The sequence below is a fragment of the Malurus melanocephalus genome, unplaced genomic scaffold, assembly GCF_030028575.1.
Source record: "Malurus melanocephalus ecotype Western Australia unplaced genomic scaffold, MMel_1.1 scaffold_73, whole genome shotgun sequence".
Lineage (NCBI taxonomy): Eukaryota > Metazoa > Chordata > Aves > Passeriformes > Maluridae > Malurus > Malurus melanocephalus.
In genome coordinates, this window is record NW_026623305.1 from 1,946,725 (window position 1) to 1,967,537 (window position 20,813).

The following is a 20,813-nucleotide window of genomic DNA, read 5'->3' on the forward strand; positions in this document are numbered from 1 at the left end:
GCATTGTCACTGGRGCACAAACAAAAACCTGCAATGAAGTGAAAAATAGAATTTGCATTTGGTGTGCTTATTACTACAGAGTGAAAATGTTTCATCATGAGATGAGTTTTAACCATTACTGAGAGTTCCATAGGGTTACAGACCACACAAGGGAACACTTTGAGGGACTCAGAACCACTCCACAGAAATTAAGACAAACTAAATAWACAATTCACTAGAATAACATCCTGTGACAAGGTAAACTGGTAAAAGTTAAAAATTAAAGGRGGACCAAATGAAGGCCTAAATACAAAGGAAGACCAAATTAAGACCTTGGCAGTACCAAATATAGCATCAAAATCCACCAGATTGCTGGACAATTTAGTACTAGCAGGTAAAAAACTACAGTACCTATCAGTTCTGAAGATGACCTCTATGAGCTCTAAAAAGTCACCATATTGTTAARTTATACAAGAAAGTTTGTAATATTTGGAATGAAAAATACAGAGTCCATTTTGGGGTCTGAAGGTCTGTATTTTTCTCATAAGATCAAGAGATTTCCAAAGTGAAATGTGAGCATATCTTTCTCCAGCATTAYAGAGATACAGAAACTTTTGATGCTGAAGAAAATTGTGAGAAAATTTCTAGGGGCAGCTTATAAGCCAAGCCTTGCAATATCAAGTTTCCAAATCTTTAGATCAAAAAAACACGTTAAAAGATCAGGCAGGAGACAATGAAGAACAAGCAGGGTGAGGACAGGATTTTTTTTCTTACATCTATTAATTATTTGTAGACACAATTATTTTATCTGGCTTGACCAATAATGTGATCTTGCAGATATTGATCGCTATTGCAGTCTATTGATCCAATCCACAATCAGCTGAGTGCAATGGAAACAGTCTTTAATTAGAATTAAAATATGCCTGCAAAACAGATTCTTTTTTCTTTCTTCCTTCATTCATCTTGAGTCATATCAAATGTTTTATCTTCACATAGAACCCAACACAGAACTCACCCTATAACAATACACACTGAAAGCATTAAAAAAAAAAAAAAATTAAAAAAGCATAAAACCCAAGGGCACCTAGAACAAACTGTGCTTAGCTCATCTATACAGTACAGCAAACGACTCAAGGTTTCAGAGCAAGGCCTCTGAGCTGCTCTGCTCAAATCAAGCCATTTCAGATTATCTGAGAAATGAGCTTCTTGAAGATTGTCACCAGCACCACAGTTCACTGTGAAAGGATTAAACTGCACTTGCCACACAGTTGGGTGCATTTCCATATATACATTAGTGACAGGAGTCCAAGTCAATTGTTAAGCTCAAATGCATCATTGTAGATAAATGTTTTAAATTGAGGCTAGAAAGAAGTTATTGTTACACAGCTTCAACAATAGATTATTCCAGATCTATTCTAAAACCCATACAAAAATGGAATTGCAGATTTTACTTACATTATAAAGCTGCACTGAGTTATCACAAATATAGAAGGATAAGAAAGTTGCTGTATGGTCTAGCTAGTTGAAACAGAGCAAGAAGATGAATTCCAACACTAATAAGAGTTCTTTTGTCATCTGATATTCCACAAAGCATTCTTAATTTTACAGTGAAATATTGAAAACAAATTTGTTCACCATGATGCCTCTGTGTTTCATAGGATTTTCAAGTAAAATTCCCATTCTCAGCTAAATTGGTGATAGGASCCATCTGCTTGCTCCTGGAACACCTTTCCAGAATAAACAGAAATAGTAAWACAATTATCAAGCTGTAATTACAACTGGAAATCTCCTTGAAGGACTTAGCCCCTCAGAAACTCAATCTTATCAATAAAACCAAAAAGTATCAGAAGTGAAGAATTATAAAGATTGACTCCCAACATATTTCACAGAAAGGCTTTTTAGAGAAACTTCTTTTCKAGAAGAATCTTCTCATTCAATCTGGAATAAGAAGAGATGCAATCCACTCACACCTCCAAGTTGATGTAGATGATTATGCAATATGACCTTGGCAAAAAGGTATGGAACCTCCACATTCATTATTGGCTAAAAAGGAAATGAGATCTAAAGAAGTTAAAGACTTAAATATGTTCTGAAATAATGGTATTACTCAACAGTCGTAAGTGAAAGTCATAAGTGAAAGTCATAAGTGAAAGTCATAAGTGAAAGTCATAAGTGAAAGTCATAAGTGAAAGTCATAAGTGAAAGTCATAAGTGAAAGTCAGGGCTAGGAAGTTAGTCAAAAACAGGGAAATTTAATAAATGTGTCAAGCACTGAGCATGTTCTACTAAATATTTCAGAACTAAAAACAAAGACAATCTTTCTACCTGGTTAAGTCACTGCTGAGGTTACTCCTGCTGAACAAAAGTATTTTACCTACAATAAATCTGTAATTTGGGCAAATGAAAACCAGCTGAATCATTCTACTTAATTCTCTAACATTCAGTATGGAAATGCAAACCAGATTTGCAACAAAAAAAAAAAGAAAGGAGAACAAATACGAGTACTATATTTAGAAAATCAGCAGCAATGAAAACTGATGATTTCTTCTCTAAATTATCTGCTTCTTGTACATCCCAATTCATACCTTAGTGGCAAAAATTAGYTCTTACTGTTTCTGTTCATATGAAATCCTGTGGTAGATGTCTAACTCTGTTCTGCTTCTGTATTTAAAAACAATTATGTTCTAAGAGAAAGGAATATTCAAAAATCCATACAGACAGTTGAAAATAATTTGGGTTGCTGTATGCACATGAACAATGGCATAAAACATATAATAGGACTAGAGAAATTCATAATCCTTTCATACCTGTGAGAGTGTTAAGGACACTTGGAACACTATGCAGCATCATTAATGCATTTATTCAGACCTGGAATATAGGCAGGTGCAAAGAAAAGGCCACCAGTCAAATTCTCTGATATATTATGTGAATTCACCTAGCTGGGACATAGAAAAATCAAACCAACTATCCTTTCACTTATACCTAAAGAACTGTCAGCACTGAAATGAAAATCCCACAATGCCATTGAAATGCAAGTCAAGCAAGAAAAGAAGCTATCAGACTTTTCCAGCATCTAAATCCTCTTTGTCTAAGAAAAAAATAAAAACTATTTTTGGAAGCTAACTTTATTTATGCAACTCACAGTCAAAAGACAACAACAGAAGCTACAGAAATTACATTCCTGCAAATACAGTGAACAGATGTCTAAGCATCAAACAAGCTGGGAATTGAACAGATGTTATTCTGATAAAGGTAGAGGAAAACCAGGAAAACATACCTAGAAAATATTTCAAATAGATTGTCTTCTAATGGCTGTTTGATGTGCATATTTACTCATCTAGCTCGTATCCTCAAAAGTATTCCAAACCCTGTGAAGGTCAAAGGCAAGGGCAGCTTTGTGCTTTAGGAGCAGCACTGCTGTGGATGTGGATGTCAGACCAGGACCCTGCCCAGYTCTCCCTTTCCAAACCAGCAAACACAGCAATGCAAACTTCCCTTGCTCAGACCATATTTTGTACATGAAATCAAAGCTTTTATACCTATCAAATTCCAGAGCAGACACAAGCGCTTTGTGATTGAGTCTGAATGTATTGATTTTCTCATTCTTTTATGAATATCTATGACAAATATTTCAGCTTATCTGTTATATAAGCTTAAAAGTCATTAATATAGTTTAACTTTTGCCCCTTTTTTCCCCAGTGCTGCCTGTATTTCATGTCTTAACTAAAGAAATACAAACATACAACATTGCATTCCATACTCATCTTCATCCCACTTACTTCATGAGGTTTAAAGGGACTATGAATGACTTATTATTCTACTCATCCATAATTGCAGTAGAATGACTGCAAATTAGTTGCTGCACTGAAACATCCCTACTTTGGTTCCCTCTGGGTTTGCCATGATTGTCTTTAGAAAGAAATCAGTCTTCTAAAATGAGGGATACAAGTTTCACCAGCTTAGCCTGATCAGCAATCAGCCTAACACCTTTACAATTCTGGTGAAAAACAGAAAACTTCATCTCTGTTATTTTAAAAAGACAGAGAAAAATAAACTATTAACAACTGGTACTTTACAGTTTTACCTAATCTCCAAAATTAGATTAGGTAATGGCAAGGTTAACATCTAAATCAATACACCATTAAATACTCAGTAACTTTTCTCTCTAGACACCACAAGAAACTTCTAGCTGAATATTGGGGTTATCAGAAAATGACAGTTCATTGATTAAAATGAGTTTTGTGCTGGCATCTCTGATCACAGACGTGTTTCCGGAAGACACTTTCTCTCCCTCCTGCAGCACTAATGCTCTGCTCCAAGATCAGGGAATGCTGCCCCTTGAAGCCCTGAGCTGCAGCCCCACTCTCAAAGGCAGAGAAGAGAATTTCAAAGCCATAARACTGCCATGGAGACTTAAAGTTCTCACAATTTCTTAGAACTTCAGCTTCACAGAACTGCCCTGCTTACTGCCAAGCAGCTTGCAAGAGTTTCTGCCAACCAGCAGCTCTCAGAGCTCAAGAGCTGCTGGCAGTAAAGGCCCCACCTCCAAGTGGGGAGAACTTCCATACCGTAGGCAAGGAGCTTAGAAAATCTGAGAATACAGAGTAGAACTGGATGCAAATGTATTTTGGAAAAGAACAATGTCCTCAGAACCAGAAATCTGAAGTTGAAAGATGCTGTACTGACCACAAAAAGAACATACATCGTGCAAAAATAACTAACATGCTACACTTGTGTTGGCTGTGCCACATACTAAGGTGTGCTAGCACAGCAGTCATTCCAGATATCCTTTAATTGATTAGTATAATGATTTACATTATATCTCACGTAAACATAAGATATGATTAAATCACTTACTAGTATGTACAAGTAATAGAAAAGCCTCCATGTYCCTACATCAAGCACAGTAAAGTTTAGGCCCATATCCCAGCTTGCCACACACTACTACTCACAGGACTTGATAATCAGAGAGCAAACTGTAACTGATAGACCTATCATGCAGGTCTTTGAGAAAAGCAGAATCACTGTAACTATTGATCCATCCTTTCTCACTCTCCTACAGAATGAGTGGAAATTTGATGATCGCCAGGAAAGATRTTTGACTGGGCAGAAAGGTGTTTTGGAATGACACGGCACAGCTGACCTTGCTCCTGCATTCTTTCACCTTAGAGTATTGCTTTGGTATATTCCAAGAAAAGAAAGTTCCAAAGGTTACTGAAATAACTGTTTCTAAACTTACAATCATTACTTTTATATACAAAGAAATTACTATGAGCTTACATCAGTTGTAAGTGGTATCATAGTCAAGACCCAWGCAGCCCTCCAAAGATGTTCCACATTTTTAGAATCCTCTGTACAAGCCAGGTCCCCACACACCCTCAGAAAGATGATCAAGAATTTCTATAACATCAACTCAGTACCTTTCCATTACCTTTAAAAGGCAATAGTTAGACAAATTTTAACATTAGAGTCTATTACAGTTATGTAAATTAAGCCAATTTGTCCTTCCTTCAATTAAACATGTTAATTTCCCAGAGGACTCAACACCATTTTCTTCAATTGTCACATATGCCATCATCACACAGTTCACTGTAGCCTTAATAGGAAGTATCTGATCTTACAGACCCTGCCTATATTAGTAAACCTCGTGTAACCCGACTCCCTGAAATTCAAAGACATTCACAAATGAGAAAGTTTCTCAGATCCCCACATACATGAACACAACCTTGGTGTTCCACRGTTGCAATAAATGGCAGAAAACTCTCTTGCCACCTGACAGCAGAATTAGAAATCTCAATACAAAAGGCATTTAGCTCATAAACTCTTTTTAGACTTTGACACTGCCTTTTTCCTTCTGTTTAATGTTCAGTTGGTCTGAAAACTGCTAAATTTGCCTGAAAATTAGATTACAATAGAAGTACAAGTGTATAGTCAACCACAAGTTATTAATAGATTGTTAGGTATGTATGCAACCTAAGTAATTTGTTTTGGCTGGCCATTACAGGAATTTGACTTTGATCTAGTAACTACCTAGATAGAGGTATTTAACAATTTGCTTAATTTCTTCAGCAGAAAAACACCTTTAAGCAAAGATGTAACTAAAATTTGCATGAAATTTTACAGATCTGTTTAAATTGAAAACACAAATCATTAGGGCTGAATAATAAGAATTTTCATGTGGTTCTSGGTGATATTTACTGTCCTTATGGACAAGTACAACTAATAAATACTTCAAAGGGAGAGCACAGCCACATACCAAGTCTGGAAAATTACAAAAAATTGTCCATTTATTTTCCTTAGTCRTATGATTTGGTTAATAGCTGATGCCCAGAATTTAACTCTCATTGATGTTGGCTTTTTAAAGGATTGYCCTTGTCACAAGATTACCTTCAGACTCTTCTTGTTTGTCTCTGTATGGAGGTGAACAAGTAGTCTGTCCCAGGTTATTCAAATCTCTCCATATCTATTAATCTTTCTCTGGGTGATATCTATTTCAGGCCTCTCTATCTTGTAAATAAAGTTACCTCAACTTGATTTCAGGCAACCAAGCACCATTTGCTCATAGGAGGGAACAACATTCTAGAACAGCTTCTGCTCTCTGTGACATTATCTGCACATCTTTAAAATGCATGTTACACACTCAGGCTCRGTGAAGATTATACCACATACACCCACCAAAATATACAGGTCGCCCTCCCAAAGAATGAGAATTTATTCAGAATACGTATGGTTGACTGAAGTTACTGAGACTTCTCTCATAAACTTGTCGACAAGAAGCTTCAGCTTTATTAGATAAAGCACAAAGGACCAGATAAGGGCTACCTAGACTGAAAGAGAGGCTTGTTGGAAAGAAAAGGAACCATATCTTGTTACTTTTTTAAAGCTATTGTTCCTACAGCTACCCAAAAGTCTTCTCAAACTGACAATACAGTTGCTGTTGCAACTAATACATGAGGTACAACAAAGTTCTCAAAATCATTAACATTCAGTGACCTTATCTCAGTAAAACAACCCTACTTTCACAGTCAATTTGAATTCTGTTCTTGCCTTATTCAAGAGCACCTTGTTCACAAACACCTTTGCTACAGGAGTCTTTGAAATACTGATCATTGATATATTGCCCTGTTTCCAGTGGGAAAGAACATTATGAAACTAAATTAATCTGTAAACTGCTAGACTGAATATTTGCCAGACATAAAAATAGTCCAAGTGTTTTTTCTTTAGTAAGAAGGCTTTTTTCATTACAATTTAAATATATCCTGATAGGTCACAGATGTGTAATTCAGAATCTGGCATTTCAATGCTACGTTTCCTTATAAAGTGCTTCTCATTCAGCATTCTTAGAGCCTTCATATGTATTCACAAATTAACCTTTTGAACACTCAAGATTAACTGAATTTATAGAGAAGAAATGTAAGTAAGAAGGTTGMATGAGTTTTTTGCCCAGTGTGACTCAGCAAGGCAGTGAGAATTCCAAGCTCCAAATCCTGATATTTCCATTCCTAGTCACTATGTATCCCTTCCAGACCTTTCTATAGAATTTACAGCTACTTTTTCAGGTTTACACTGGATTATAATACTAAAAATACATTACAATTGTCACAGATTATATTATAGTAAAGCAAACCAAGGTGAACTTGAAAAATAATATAGGGCAGTGATATGTATTGCTGAACTCAAACAGGTTTCACATGCAGCACACAAACCAGCTTTTGAGTGCACAACTGCTTCTGTGTATGAGATTAGATTCAGACAATAGAAAAATTAAAGTTTTCTTATCAAGCATAAATTACTTTCTCAATGTTTACTTTTTGTATGCCTTTCCCTTGTTATGAAATYGTTGGAAAATTASAACAGAATCACAGTTTAAGATCTTYTTTCTAGTAATACAATTATAACTTACGTTTTGCGAATTCATTTTAACAAATGACAAGTTTCGCTCCAGAGGACATTTATTTTGGAGTTTACTTTATTCCAGTAACATATAAATTGGAAAAACTATACAAAAACAAAAAGCTGAATAAAACTACCTGGTTTTCCTTAAAAACTAGCTCAAGACATTTAATAAACAATGTTCTACAGTGCCAAATGTGCATAGTAAACTGCTTTTATCTTCAGATATTTACCTTCAAGATATTTTAATGCAATTTGGCCTACTTTTGCCAAAAACTGTGTTTTCAACTGATACAAGTGCCCTGGAAATTTGGATCCCTTCATTTGGGGATACCCATACTGCTAGGCAGGTTGCTGAGCTCAGCTTATCATGTCAATCAAAAGTATTTTTTAAAAAGTATAAATATTATTGAAGCCTTCCCTCTAACGCAGTTGTCCCTCTCAGCATACATAAAAATAGGATTTTTGCATTGTAAAAACCTTTGTTTAGATTAACCAACAAAAACCAGGAATCTCATTACCTGAATTTATTCAGCTCAGAAAGAACATTGCAAAAAGAAAAATATTCACTATATGCACATGGAGGGAACAGTAGAACAGCTAATTTTTAAAAGGGAAAGAATACAACAGGGGAATGAAATTAAATTGAAAGACAGAAAACTAAAACTAGCAAAGTTATTTTTTCCATGCAATTAAGCTGTGGGATTAATTAGAACAAAATATCACAGGGCCTTGATATTTAACAAGAACAGAGTGAGCTGTGAGAGCACAAAAAGCAACTGCAAAACCAAAAAAACAACCAACTTGTGTTTGTGGTCAAGCACACTGGTTTTAGCAGATCCATACCTGCTGATTGAAACAGAATTTTCATTTTAATTAATCCTCTTCTAAGATTTCTAGACTCATGATGCCATGATGAAGTGAGAACCTGCTAAATGCCACTTTTGGAAAGACTGAAAGTCAAACAAGCACTTCTCAGAAGGGCAGTATGYACAGGATTCAGAGAGCCCCCAAAAGAGGGGAGTAGTCCTACCTCTCGTGACACTGAATCAAGTCATACAGCTCCATTGGCATGGCAGTACTGGGACCCTGCTCCACTGAAGGTGATCTGCAGAGCTACATGATAATAAATACGCATGACAACATCAAGTTAGATTATTTCAAAGGAAAGYAAAACAGTGATGGTTTTTAAGCAGATAGCATTGCAAAGTGATTCTCTCAGATCAAAGAGCATAAACTGCAATAAAACACAACATATAAAAAGCTGAAGCATCTTAGCATAGCATATCTTCTACTATTGTTCTGTTACTTTTCACCTGATCCAGTTTTTTGAGATCTTTAATCACAAAATATTATTGAAAACCAACATGTGAAACTTCCACTTATATGATGGAATTTTTCAGAACCAAAGAGTATGCACTGTGTAATAACCTTACTAGCATTTAGAAAGAACTATATTTAACMRATTTAAAGAGAGCATTTCAAGGCARTGGGAAAGATGACAMAAARATTCACAAAGGTCAGTGTGTAGATGATACCCAAATAATAACCTCTTATATAACTGAGACAGTTTGCATTATTACACTATTCCAGTCTTATTCTAATGAAATTTACAATAAATTTGTTTAAATCCCATGGCAAAAATCACAGCACACAATTCTTTATTGACTGCTCGGAAAACTGCTGAATAGTCTCTAACGTATTTGCACATGATATGCTTCAAGGCAAGATGCTAATTTGAAAAGCTTAAATTTCTGACTGGAAATACACTTCTACTAAGAGAAACCAGATGTTATAACAGCTAAAATAAACTGGGTGGAGAAACTAGTTTTCACATTCATTTATTCTGTGCTATTTGAAACCACACATTGCCACAGAGCAGAACTCCACTGCAACCCTGGACATCAGAGTTCATGAGATACCCGAAAAAACACTGCAGACCTCAAGAACTCACAGAGAACAAATTACACCCAGTTGACACACAACTGAAAATTGGAAAAACCTCAACAATGACTATGAAATGAGAATATACTCATTTGTGACTAAAGGAGATGTAAACTAAGTGTCCTGAAAYTCATACCTAATATTTTTCAAATAACTAACAGTAATATCATCGTCTTAGGAGTCTGGCTTGCACAGCACAAAGTTTGTCAGCATCCAGGTACAGTCTMTACTTGATTTAAAATAGATATCTAAAACAACATAGAAATAATACATATGTCCAGCAAARGGGAGGCAGGAACAGGACAAGAGTAATAGGCAAATGCAAAATCTAATGGGGAAAATAGGGGTGTGGTTGTATATATAGAATGGTTTAGACTGGAAGGAATCTGAGGGAGTTCTCTGCTCTAACCCTGCTCAGGCCAAGGTGCTTGGAGTTTTGGCCACTCAAGCCCAGAATCTCCAAGGATGAAGGTCCTACAAGTGTTATAAACATCTATTCCAGTGTTTGATGTCCATCATTGTGAGGAACTTATTTCCTTAGATTTAACTGGAACTTCTCCTATTATAACATGTGTCCCTTCTCTTTCACTGATCAAATCTGGGAAAAATCTTGCTCTATGTTCTCCATGATCACTCATTAGGTGGCTGAGAATGTCTCTCGGATCTCCCTTATTCTTCTCCAAGAAAAACAAACCAGGATCTCACAGCCTCTTCTCACATAGAGTATAATCATCACTGCAAATATTTTAATTCTGCATCTTGAAAGCCTGCAAGAGTGAGTAGGGCTAGTCAGCAGGAAACAACATGGTATCTCAAAACTCAGGCTAAACAACATCAAAATAAAWCAAGAAAACCCAAGGGCATCTGCTAACTCTTCACGTTACTGTTATTAAAGGTGAAAGAGCAAACAGAGTGGTCATATCACAAAACATCTGAATCAAAATAATCACATAATCTAWGTATATACTCTTCATTAATGAGAAYKGGRAAAAKAGCATTTAAAATATACTAGAGAATTCCTTATGAATTTAAGGATTAGAGACCTTTCAGAGGGATGTCAATGCTTAATAGTAAACAGGATCATGTGAGGAATTAATCAGGATACTGACACCAAGATGATTTAGCAGTTAGATTAAAGGATGTCCTTTTACACAGCACTGCCCAGTGCAACCTGAAATAACCTGGCCAATGAAATTCATACTGGTCTCGTTGAAGTATTAGAGCAATGAGTCAAGAAACAACAGTCCTTTATCCTGTAGCAATTTTGATTTCTGCATTCAGCAGGAAACACCACATTACTAGAAATATATTTAGACCAGAAATAAATACAAAGAARAAAGAAACAAAAMACYCAACACATGRTAAAAACACAAAAGCAGGGGTCAAAGGACAAAAAAATCTGAAATCACTGCAGTAAAGCCTACAAACATTCAAATACTATGATCAAAGACAAGAAGAAAGTCATCTGGCATTCAAAGGCACAAAGCAAAAGGGAGGGAATGAAGAAGAGCAATCAGGCAGAAATTCAGCAGGAAAAATAAAAAATAACTTTAAAAAACAGGAAAATAATACTAAGAACAAAATTTAAAATACTATCTACTGTCCAGTTTTTATAATACCAGTTCCTTCCTTGACTTTTTTAAACACAGCCTACATCTTTCTAGAATTCCATTCTAAATAAAGATGTCCATAATTATGTCAAAAAAACACATTCTGTTCTATATGTGGAAATACAACCATTAGAGTAAACACAACAAATCTTCCCCAAGACCAAAGAGATCTCTTTGTTATTCAAAGAACAACTTGAACACTAACTCAAAAAGGATACTGCACCAGTGGCTACCACGTCATGCTCAGAAGTGGAGCACTCAGTCATCACTAATCAGACTGGACAGAAAAGAGCTGCTGCAAAGTTAGAATGCTGCTTCAGTATGCTTGGACACTACTTGTTTTCTAGTTTTGATTACTGACACAATCTATAAAATAACTAAAAACATAGGAAAAAKTGGGGATGTAAAAGAACGAGAGAAAATTATCCATCAAAAGAGATGAAAAAAGAATTAAAAAAAACAAGACTAGAAACTAAAACAAARCATGCATGACCGTATTTTAAAATACATTAATAATTTAGTATTCCTTCATGTGATACCCTTTTAATGAAATTAGCATGGCATCAAATAAACATCATGCAATTCAATGCAATTAGCTAAGTTTAGATTCTGTATTTTTAATCAAATTACCAAATTGATCATGAAGTTTTTTCATTTCCCAACTAGTTATTTTGTACTTTATGTCTCCAAAATTATTTTATGAGGCACTAACACAAATTAAATTTTACATACAACTTTCCTGGTAAAGCGAAATTGTTGCATTCTACACATCCTTAAAAATGACAGAGTAGTCATTACWTTGTGATTAGAAACAAAGATTGCTTTTAAAAGTAAAACACAATTAAAAATTTAGGGATTATGAAGTTAACTGAACTTCAGTATCTGTCCATTTCAGTTTATTTCATCACATTCTCTCAGTGTAAACCTGAGAAATGGCCAATTTCAAATTCCCACAGAACAATGGCAGTTGAATTCACTGTAATTTTTGTACTGTTTYGTTGGGAATACATGTGTTTTCTTTGCTCAGACCAAAGTTTAAGATACTACAACACAGCAATTCTATGTCTACTTTACAGACTAGTAGTATTGTAAAGAGAAGTGGGAGAAAATTCAGAACCATGAAAAGAAATGGAGGTAAATTAGAGCAATGTCTCACAATGAGAGATCACACAATCCGTAACAAAACTAGCCTGAAGTTTGCAAAGCAAAGTATATTCAAACCATAAATAATATGAGATATATACACATCCATAATTCATGGGATGGCTGTAGTAGAAGGACCTGTAATTTCTGTTGTTAAATAAATAATGAGTTACTMAAGCAATTATAGCATGAAATCATGGAATTGGCTTGCCTAAGTAAAAGATGTCACTTGTGATAGGAAAGCTCTGGAGCTTTAGAAGTGCCTCATGTGCCCATGATGTCAGTTTTATTATTTTCCCATGCCAGTACCAACATCCACAAATGCATCAAAACCAGTTATAGTAAAATCTTCAGGGATAAAATTGATGTGCAACCTCCAAGTTTGACTCTCAGCAATCATTCTGCATTATCAACTTCACCATGCCCAGCTGRCTCACAGGCACATTGAGAACATTTTGTCTTCATTCTAAAATCTCAACACATCTAAGCAGAATCACTGAAATGTTGCCCTCACTACAAGAAGTGACATGAAAGTAATTCTACCTTTTTAAGGAAACAGGAATTCCCGAAGATATCCAACTSCATCATAGATTCCAAAAATTCAAACTTCTTTTCCATTATCTGAAGTATTCAAAGACAATAATTCCTATTCTTTCTTCCCCTCTTGGCATTACCCTCTGTAAATCCAACTGTTCAGTAACTTCAGTATTAAGACAAAAACCTTTATTCAGATATATCCCAGTGATACCCTGATTTAGCSAATAGTTTTCTCATAACCTGTAATAGATACATGAAAAGATCCTTATAGTAATTTTAAAACGATTTACTGTCACTAGGTTACAAAACACAGCCTTTCTTTGTAGAAAGTTTAAGCCATTAGGCATCAATTAAGCTCTTAGRTATCTGAATAACAGAGCAACACAAGAAGTAATGCATTTGTACTACATTTATTTAGTCCCTGTTTTGATAAAATGATCAAAACCTCAAAGATGGGTGTACTGCGTTTATGTTACACCTTTAAAAATCCCTGCCTGGTCTCCAGTTAAAGCCACATTTCAAAACCACATTAACTTTTCAGAGCTACCTGGTATCCACACTTTAACCATTGACATAATAGTGAAAGCAGCACTCATTTCTTTATTAATATTCTTTGCAAGGGTCACTACTCAGTATTTTATAAAAAGAAACAAAATGTATAACACCATAAGCCTCCTCTTATTGGTTCATAAAAAGCATAACTGCTATGAAAACATTGCCTATGTATTTTATTAGAAAAACAATTAAACCCAGATCCCCAGGCATAACACTTCACAGGAGGTGTGATGGCAGCAAGTGTTACATTTTACTAGGTCTTCAAAAGGGTCATTAATCTTTCAGTCATGGATCTCAGACACTTAAGTCGAACAGCAATGTACAGAAGCGAACACACAGCGCTCTCTTTCTCTCTTTGTAGATATAGAAACATAGTAAACTCCTAAAACAAGATCTAAAATTAGCCAAGAGAAATCTATTTAATCCGCTTTCATCTCTCTGATTTTACAGAATCTCATTACTGTAAATATTTTCACTTTCATTGTTACATTGAACCAGCTAAGGCATTACAAGCCAAGCAGAGAACTCTGTGCATAGCGCTCCTACTTTACAATTACTCTTGTACTCGACTACACATTAAGTCTTCAGCAAACGTATTATCCCCATCTATTGAGCAGTATAGCTCAGATACTACATGACAAAGGTACGAGAAAAAAAAAGCAAGACTGAAATTACTTGAAATCCTTTGCACCTGTGTCAAATGCACTGACAAGTGAGAGCACTGACAAAGCAATGGTGGTCAATCCACAGAGCCTTTTTGTACACCGCTGTCACAGAAAGTAACCCGGCGCATACACATGCAGGAAACAAACCTCTGTATACCTGCACCTGATTTTCCTTATCTGGAGACAGAGAAAATTGAGTGTTTGTGAATTTCTTAGCATGATAACAAAGATTGTCATCCTTAATGCTAGAGACCAAAAAGAAAAAAAAATTACTATTTCACATAACAATAATTAAATTCAATTATGTTATTACATTAAGTTCCAATATGACCAAGCACATTAGAAAGAYGTTGCTTATGGTCTCTCTGTATTTTAGATCATTATCCCTACTCTGAGCATTCCGATCTTTCAGAATTCAAAATCAATTTTAAAAGCACCCGAAACGTGGGAGCGAGCACTCCTAGCCTATGAAAATGACCACTGGAGACACGATTTAAGGATTAGCATTCAATGCAATAGAGCATCCGCTTCCAAGGACCATCCTTTTCACCTTCCAGCAAGTCAGTGCTAAAAAAWCCTGCGAGCTCTGGGCGGCGGGGGGGTGCTGAAGTACTGACATTAACCTGGGAGGCACCGGCTGAGCTCAGCCCCATCCTCCTTCACCCCGAGCGAGCCCCGAGCCCGCCGCCGCTCCGATYGATGCCCGGGTCGCGGCTCCCGGCTCKGGAGCCAGCCCGCTGCGCGGCTYGCAGCCCGCAGGGCCGGCAGCCCCYCGGGAAGCCCGGGAAGCACCGGGGCCACCTCAGCCTCGGGTGCCGCGGCAGCCGGGAACGGAGCCGGCGCCCCTCGCAGAGCCGGCGCGGGGAGAGGCCGTGACACCGCCCGCCAGTGACCGGGACCGGCCGGGGCGGCAGGGCCGGCRSAGGRSAGCGGGAAGGGCGGGATGAGGAGCGGGACAAAGCGGGCAGAGCCGCCCGCGGACGGGGCAGAGGCGAGGCGGGAGCGGGGGGCGAGAGGAGGGGGAACATTCGCTCTGTCCCCGCAGAGCGCGGAGACACCCAAGGGCAGGGACGGGCACAAGGACGCGCGGCGGGCGGGCGGCGCTGAGGCGCGTCCCTTACCTGGCAGGAGTCGCCGGTGACCCCCGGGGGGCAGGTGCAGCTGTAGCCGGTCGGGGGCTGGGGCAGGATCAGTTGGAGGCGGCGGGGCGGCGGCAGCGGCGAGCAGGTGCCGTTGTTGCGGCAGGGCTGGCTGAGGCAGGGGTCCCGGCCGGGGGGCGCGGCGCTGGCCGGCGCGGGAAGGCAGGAGCAGCGCTGGGCCAGGGCGAGCAGCAGCAGGAGCGGGGCGGCTCGGGGCATGGCGGCGGGGCGTGCGGGTGCGGGCGCCGCTCCGCTGCTGGCGCCGGCAGGGAGGGAAGGAAGGAGGGATGGAGGGATGGAGGCAGCGGCCGCCCTGCTGCTCCCGGCCCGCGTTCCCCGGGCAACGGGCGGGCGGGGCCAGGCCGGGGCGGAGCCGCTGCCGTGCCGCCGTGTGACGCCAGGGGGCGCCGCCTGCCCGCAGCGCGCGGGCCCGGCGGGACGGGCTGAGGGGCGGGACGGGCTGGGCCGGGCCGGGACAGGGGGGCCGGGACTGGAACTGGAACTGCCCCGTCCCGCCCTCCCAGGCTGAGCCCCGAGCATCTCCCCGAGCCGGGCGGCTGCGCTGCGCCAAGCAGCCGGGGCAGGGGGACCGGCGCTGCGCCCCCGGCCCGCTGGCTTTAAACGGGAGCAGCGCGTTCCTGAGCTGCCCGATGGACATTCCGGGGCTGCCGGTGGCGATGCTGAGGGGCCCGGCGGCACCGAGCGCAGCCCTGGCTTGGGCAGACAGCCGGGAAAGGGACACTCCTTCGTAAGATCAGCTCACTGTTTGCTGCTTATTTGCTGTTTCACAAGTGTAATTCGCTGATAATTACTTCAGAGTTCTGTTGATACCGAAGCATGGTCAGGTGAAAAGCATAAACATTAATCCTATCATTTCTCATATCGCAAAGAACCTGTGTGTTTTCTCAATCGAGGTTATCTACGGCTGATTTTTTAAAATCGATTTCTATTTTGCTAGGCTTCTGGGGATTGTTTTACCACCTCTTACTAGAATTAAGATACGATCTGTAAATCCGTTAACAGAAGCGGGAAGATAACCTCTGTTCTTTGGCCCCTGTTCATTTGCTTCTGCKAAAGTGAAGCATTTTAGTTTCTCCTAACTAGCGACTTCTCACATCCCTATCGCTGGGTGCAGGAGGATTCCTGGCTACAATTTCTGTAAACTTTCGCACTTCACSTATGGCTGAAATATGAGCAGAAATAATTGGTGATGCTAATTGWACTCAGAATTCATCAGGGTCTCCAGCAGCCTGACTATGATTCCAGCCCCCGATCCTGTCTCTGCTCTCCATCCCCCCAGCCCCGTTTCTCTCCTCTCAACGCCGTTCGGTGCCGCTCCGGCTCCCTCTGCTGCCTCCGCGCCCGAGCGCTGCAGTGCTGCTTCTCTCCAACCGACTCCATTTACATTTGACACGATTTGTTCTTGATAAGTCCACAGAGGCTGCTTCTTGTCTCCCTGTTACCTTCCAAGAGCTCTGAAATAACTTGTGTATGTATGTCTCAGGTTGCTCTGGGATTTGCTGTTAACGCAGMGGGGCTGTAATTCTCTCTGTCCTCCTCAATAAGATTTGTCCTTTTCCAGTCTCCTAGGACTTCACCCTTTCACACAGGTTGGTGAAGACACTTGTTAGGAACAAGCTCTGGTCAGTTCTCTACACATTTTATAGAACAAATCACCGGAACTAGACAATCTGAAAAAATTGTCCTCCCCAACCTGACCCATCTTTCTTTCTGCTCATGCTCTTGTCCTGGCTCATGCTAATTGTGCTGGGCCGCTGACTGATCTTCCTAACAAAGAGGATGCCTGAACAGTCAGTTATGTAGTGACCCTATTTTCCAGTTGTTCCTGTATCCACAATGGGTTCGGTAATTCTGGTCCATATCTGATGTTTTTTAGGAGTAAGACATTTTAGATAAACATTAAAAAGATGGTTTCAGGACTGACAGCTAYACCAGACAGTGAATTCTGTTGGTGGAGTAGCCTGGTATTTGCAGAAAAGAACACTTTAAAAATAAGCTGGTCAACCAATACAGCCAACCAAACAGGACGTAACACAGTGCTCTGAGTCAGATTGTACATACCTACGTCACAGTTTTTTTTAGCTTTTTACAGAATATATAAGTAGTGTTTGCATTATTTTGATGTGGAAATATTTAACTTTACAACAGAAAATATTATGTTCACCTAATTAGCTAGTGATTTTTGAAACTTTTGTTTCTTTTTATGCATATTAATATTCCAATATGCATAGTTTAAATAATTTTATAGACAGTTTTCCATAAACAAATTACTAATCTTAGTATTCAATAAGGATTCAAGCTGTCTCCCTCATTTACACTTGCTAGGATTTGAATTGTATTACCAGTCTAATAGCTTATTAGTGTGGCTTAGATAAGCTACATTACGGCTTAACTATTTATTTTGATGGAGAAGTACTCATCCTCTAGTGGCTTGAAGGAGATTTTGCAGAGATTTTTTTTATCTGTTGTGATTAAATATTTAGTAAGGAACAAAAACGTCTCTTATTTGCTCAAAGGAAGCTGCATGCTTTAAATGTCTCCTATGACAACAATGATATTTTTTCTAAATGTTGATAAAATCCTTTAAAACTACTATTACTTGCTTTTTTCTTTACTAGCACAGGAGTTGATTTAGATGAGAAAGGTGCTGTGTTGAGCCTTCTCTGAACACTTTCTGGACTGTGATTCTTTCCTTTCTTGTTTTGGGCCAGGATGAAATTGCAGAGTGATGAACTGACATATTCCTCATGTCTGCCTCAGCTTGTGCCTGCTTTCCAGCATCTCGTGAGTTTCAGTTCCAAATTACASAACAATTGGGATCTTAATGTCATTTGAGGAATTTCAGAATGGCTCCACTCATGCAACTGAAATCAAATTTCAGAAGAATGCTGATTGTCCCCCATACCGAATAGCAAGCAAAATCRTTGAAAACCTTTGAAAATCATTTCTGGGATCACATAAATTATTACTGTGTAACTCTGTGTTTCATACAGCTTAYAATGCATTTATTTAAAATGTTTCCTACATGTTTTTAGCTTCCTTCTTCCAAGCACATAGAGTTTATTGGAATAAAAACKATTAATGTAATTTTAAATGACCCACACTTCAATTTATCAAAATATTGGAGTACACATTTAAACATACAAGTAGCCCACAGAATTCAGTAAGAATACTCATCTTGGAAGGAACATGCTCAGGTGTTTCACACTGCACTTCATTTTGTCTCACTTTCATGGGTTTGTGAGGGCAGTTTTTAACCATAGGAGAAAGGAAGTTTAAGGCTCTGAACAGAGACAGAATTTTTAAAAGTACATTATTTACTGCTGTCAGTCGGTGAGAATATACTGCTTTCTTTTTGTGTGCACCTGAATAATTGCTATTTTTCTTTTATCTTGGCACAGACTGGCATACACCTTGCTCCCTGACAACGTGTGGGTATTTATCTGCTTTTCTACCCAGCTCTTGTATTTACATTTATTTTAACTTGCTCACTTTCATTTAGCTGTTTGAACGTGCATGTTTTCTTCTTTTTGTTTGCTCCCTTTGCAATAAGAAATGGTGCTAATCATGTTGATTTGTGTACCACTGTTGGCAGTGTATGTTGTTATTTAATGTTTGCTGGGCAGGGAAACTGTGGTACAAGCAGGGAGGTGTTGATACAACTCAAACCAAGAGAGAGCTGCCAGGCCAGGTAGAGAAACATCCTTCATCCTGGGAATCATAAATTCTTGGGAGTCATAAATCATGCTTTAAGACAAAATCCATAGAGCAGAAGTTAAACTCTTCTATTGGGGGCACAAAGCCACCGTGCCGTGAAAATTCATTACTCCAGTTTTATCAGTGGCAGGCAGTTGAGGAGTGGCAGCATTTCCCACACCTTCACCTGTTTGTTTGGTTCACAGCAACTTTTATCAACCTKTGTGGGTTTTATATATTCTTACAATAATGAAATAAAATATACACAGTATTGATGTTTCACAAACAAAATGAATCTCAGATGTCTAAGAAAGATCTTTCTCTAGAAGTTAATGGAAATATTTTCTCAGTAGCTATCGCATCTTTCGCCAGAAAGCTGTACACATCATTTGAACATAGGCACTTTTCAGCAAAGATGTGCTTTTTATACTCTTAAAATGTTTTTTGTCACCATGTTATGTGACATTRCAGCAAATATTACTGTATTTCATAAAATGAGAAATTTATCATAGAAAAAAAAACTGATCTGGACCTACCTCTAAGCAAAGTACACAGGGTAAAATTCTGCAAATTTATACCAAGTTTGAGTTAACTTCTATGGAGCTTGTTCAAATAGTCTCTCACAAAACAGATTTTGCAACTAACATAGGTGCAGCTTAAGGCCTTTAAATCCTATGATGTAGATACAACAGTCATTAAGAAAGAATGTATAGAGTTGCCATTTAAAGYCTTCTGATCTATTCTTAAGCTGTGACTTAGATCTTCAAATAATGAAGTGATGTAACTACAATTTCAGTAGAGATAAAGAAAACAACTCGTAAGGTATCATTCATACAGACARTAATTTTTAGTTAAAGAAACAGAGCAAGTGCAAAGCACGGGATCAGAATTAATTAATGTCAGAATTACCTTAAATCATCATCCTGGAATTTACAGAGATGTTTCAGTAATTCAAGTGTTGTGCTTAATGTRGTAGCAATCAGAACAAGTATTTGATCATAAGAATTTCAAGGAAGAGCTATTTTTATATCCAGTAATTAAATTACTTTATTTCTATTAATTGCAAGGGGTGTATGGCARAGGACATGACATCTATGTTCTGGTTGACAGGAAATCTTACACATTAGAAGCTGTTCAAAGGAGAAAGAAAAATAAAATGCCAATAGACACCTGACCCTACCTCCTTGCTCCCCCTCATAAACAYGTTAATCACAAGATAAGTTACTTAGAGGTTTTAAGGCCTTATGTTTCTTTTGTTATTTTTCCCTAGCAGTAAACAAAAAGATGATGCTTTAATTTGATTTGTAGACACAAAAGAGGAGTATCTGAGATACTCAAGGAGCAGCCAGCAGTAAGAAATACCCCAAATAAAGAACWGCTTTTATTGCTTCAATTTCAGCACAAAATGTCACAGCAAATATAAAAACTGAACTTATAAATTCAAAAYGGAATCCTACACAGTTTAAAGACCTAACCAAAAAGTTGGATTMTTTCATAATATCTACAGAAAGGCTATGGTAAGTACAAAACTGATCCTAAAGCTCTGAATTACTGATTTACACAATTCTTACCCTTGCCAGAGAAAACAACCGGGCTCTGATTTCTGCAAAAATTAAGAATAAATATTAGAC

At 38.4% G+C, this 20,813-nt stretch overlaps 1 protein-coding gene across 1 annotated transcript in view; it reads right to left on the reverse strand.

Moving 5' to 3' along the window:
- DNER (delta/notch like EGF repeat containing) overlaps positions 1 to 15,783 on the reverse strand; it is a 108,542-nt gene extending 92,759 nt beyond the window's left edge. The window contains exon 1 of the mRNA XM_057366910.1: positions 15,448 to 15,783. Within this exon, the coding sequence (XP_057222893.1) occupies positions 15,448 to 15,684 (237 nt within the window). The 5' untranslated portion in view covers positions 15,685 to 15,783. The remainder of the gene's footprint in view (positions 1 to 15,447) is intronic.
- Positions 15,784 to 20,813: the final 5,030 nt, after the last annotated feature.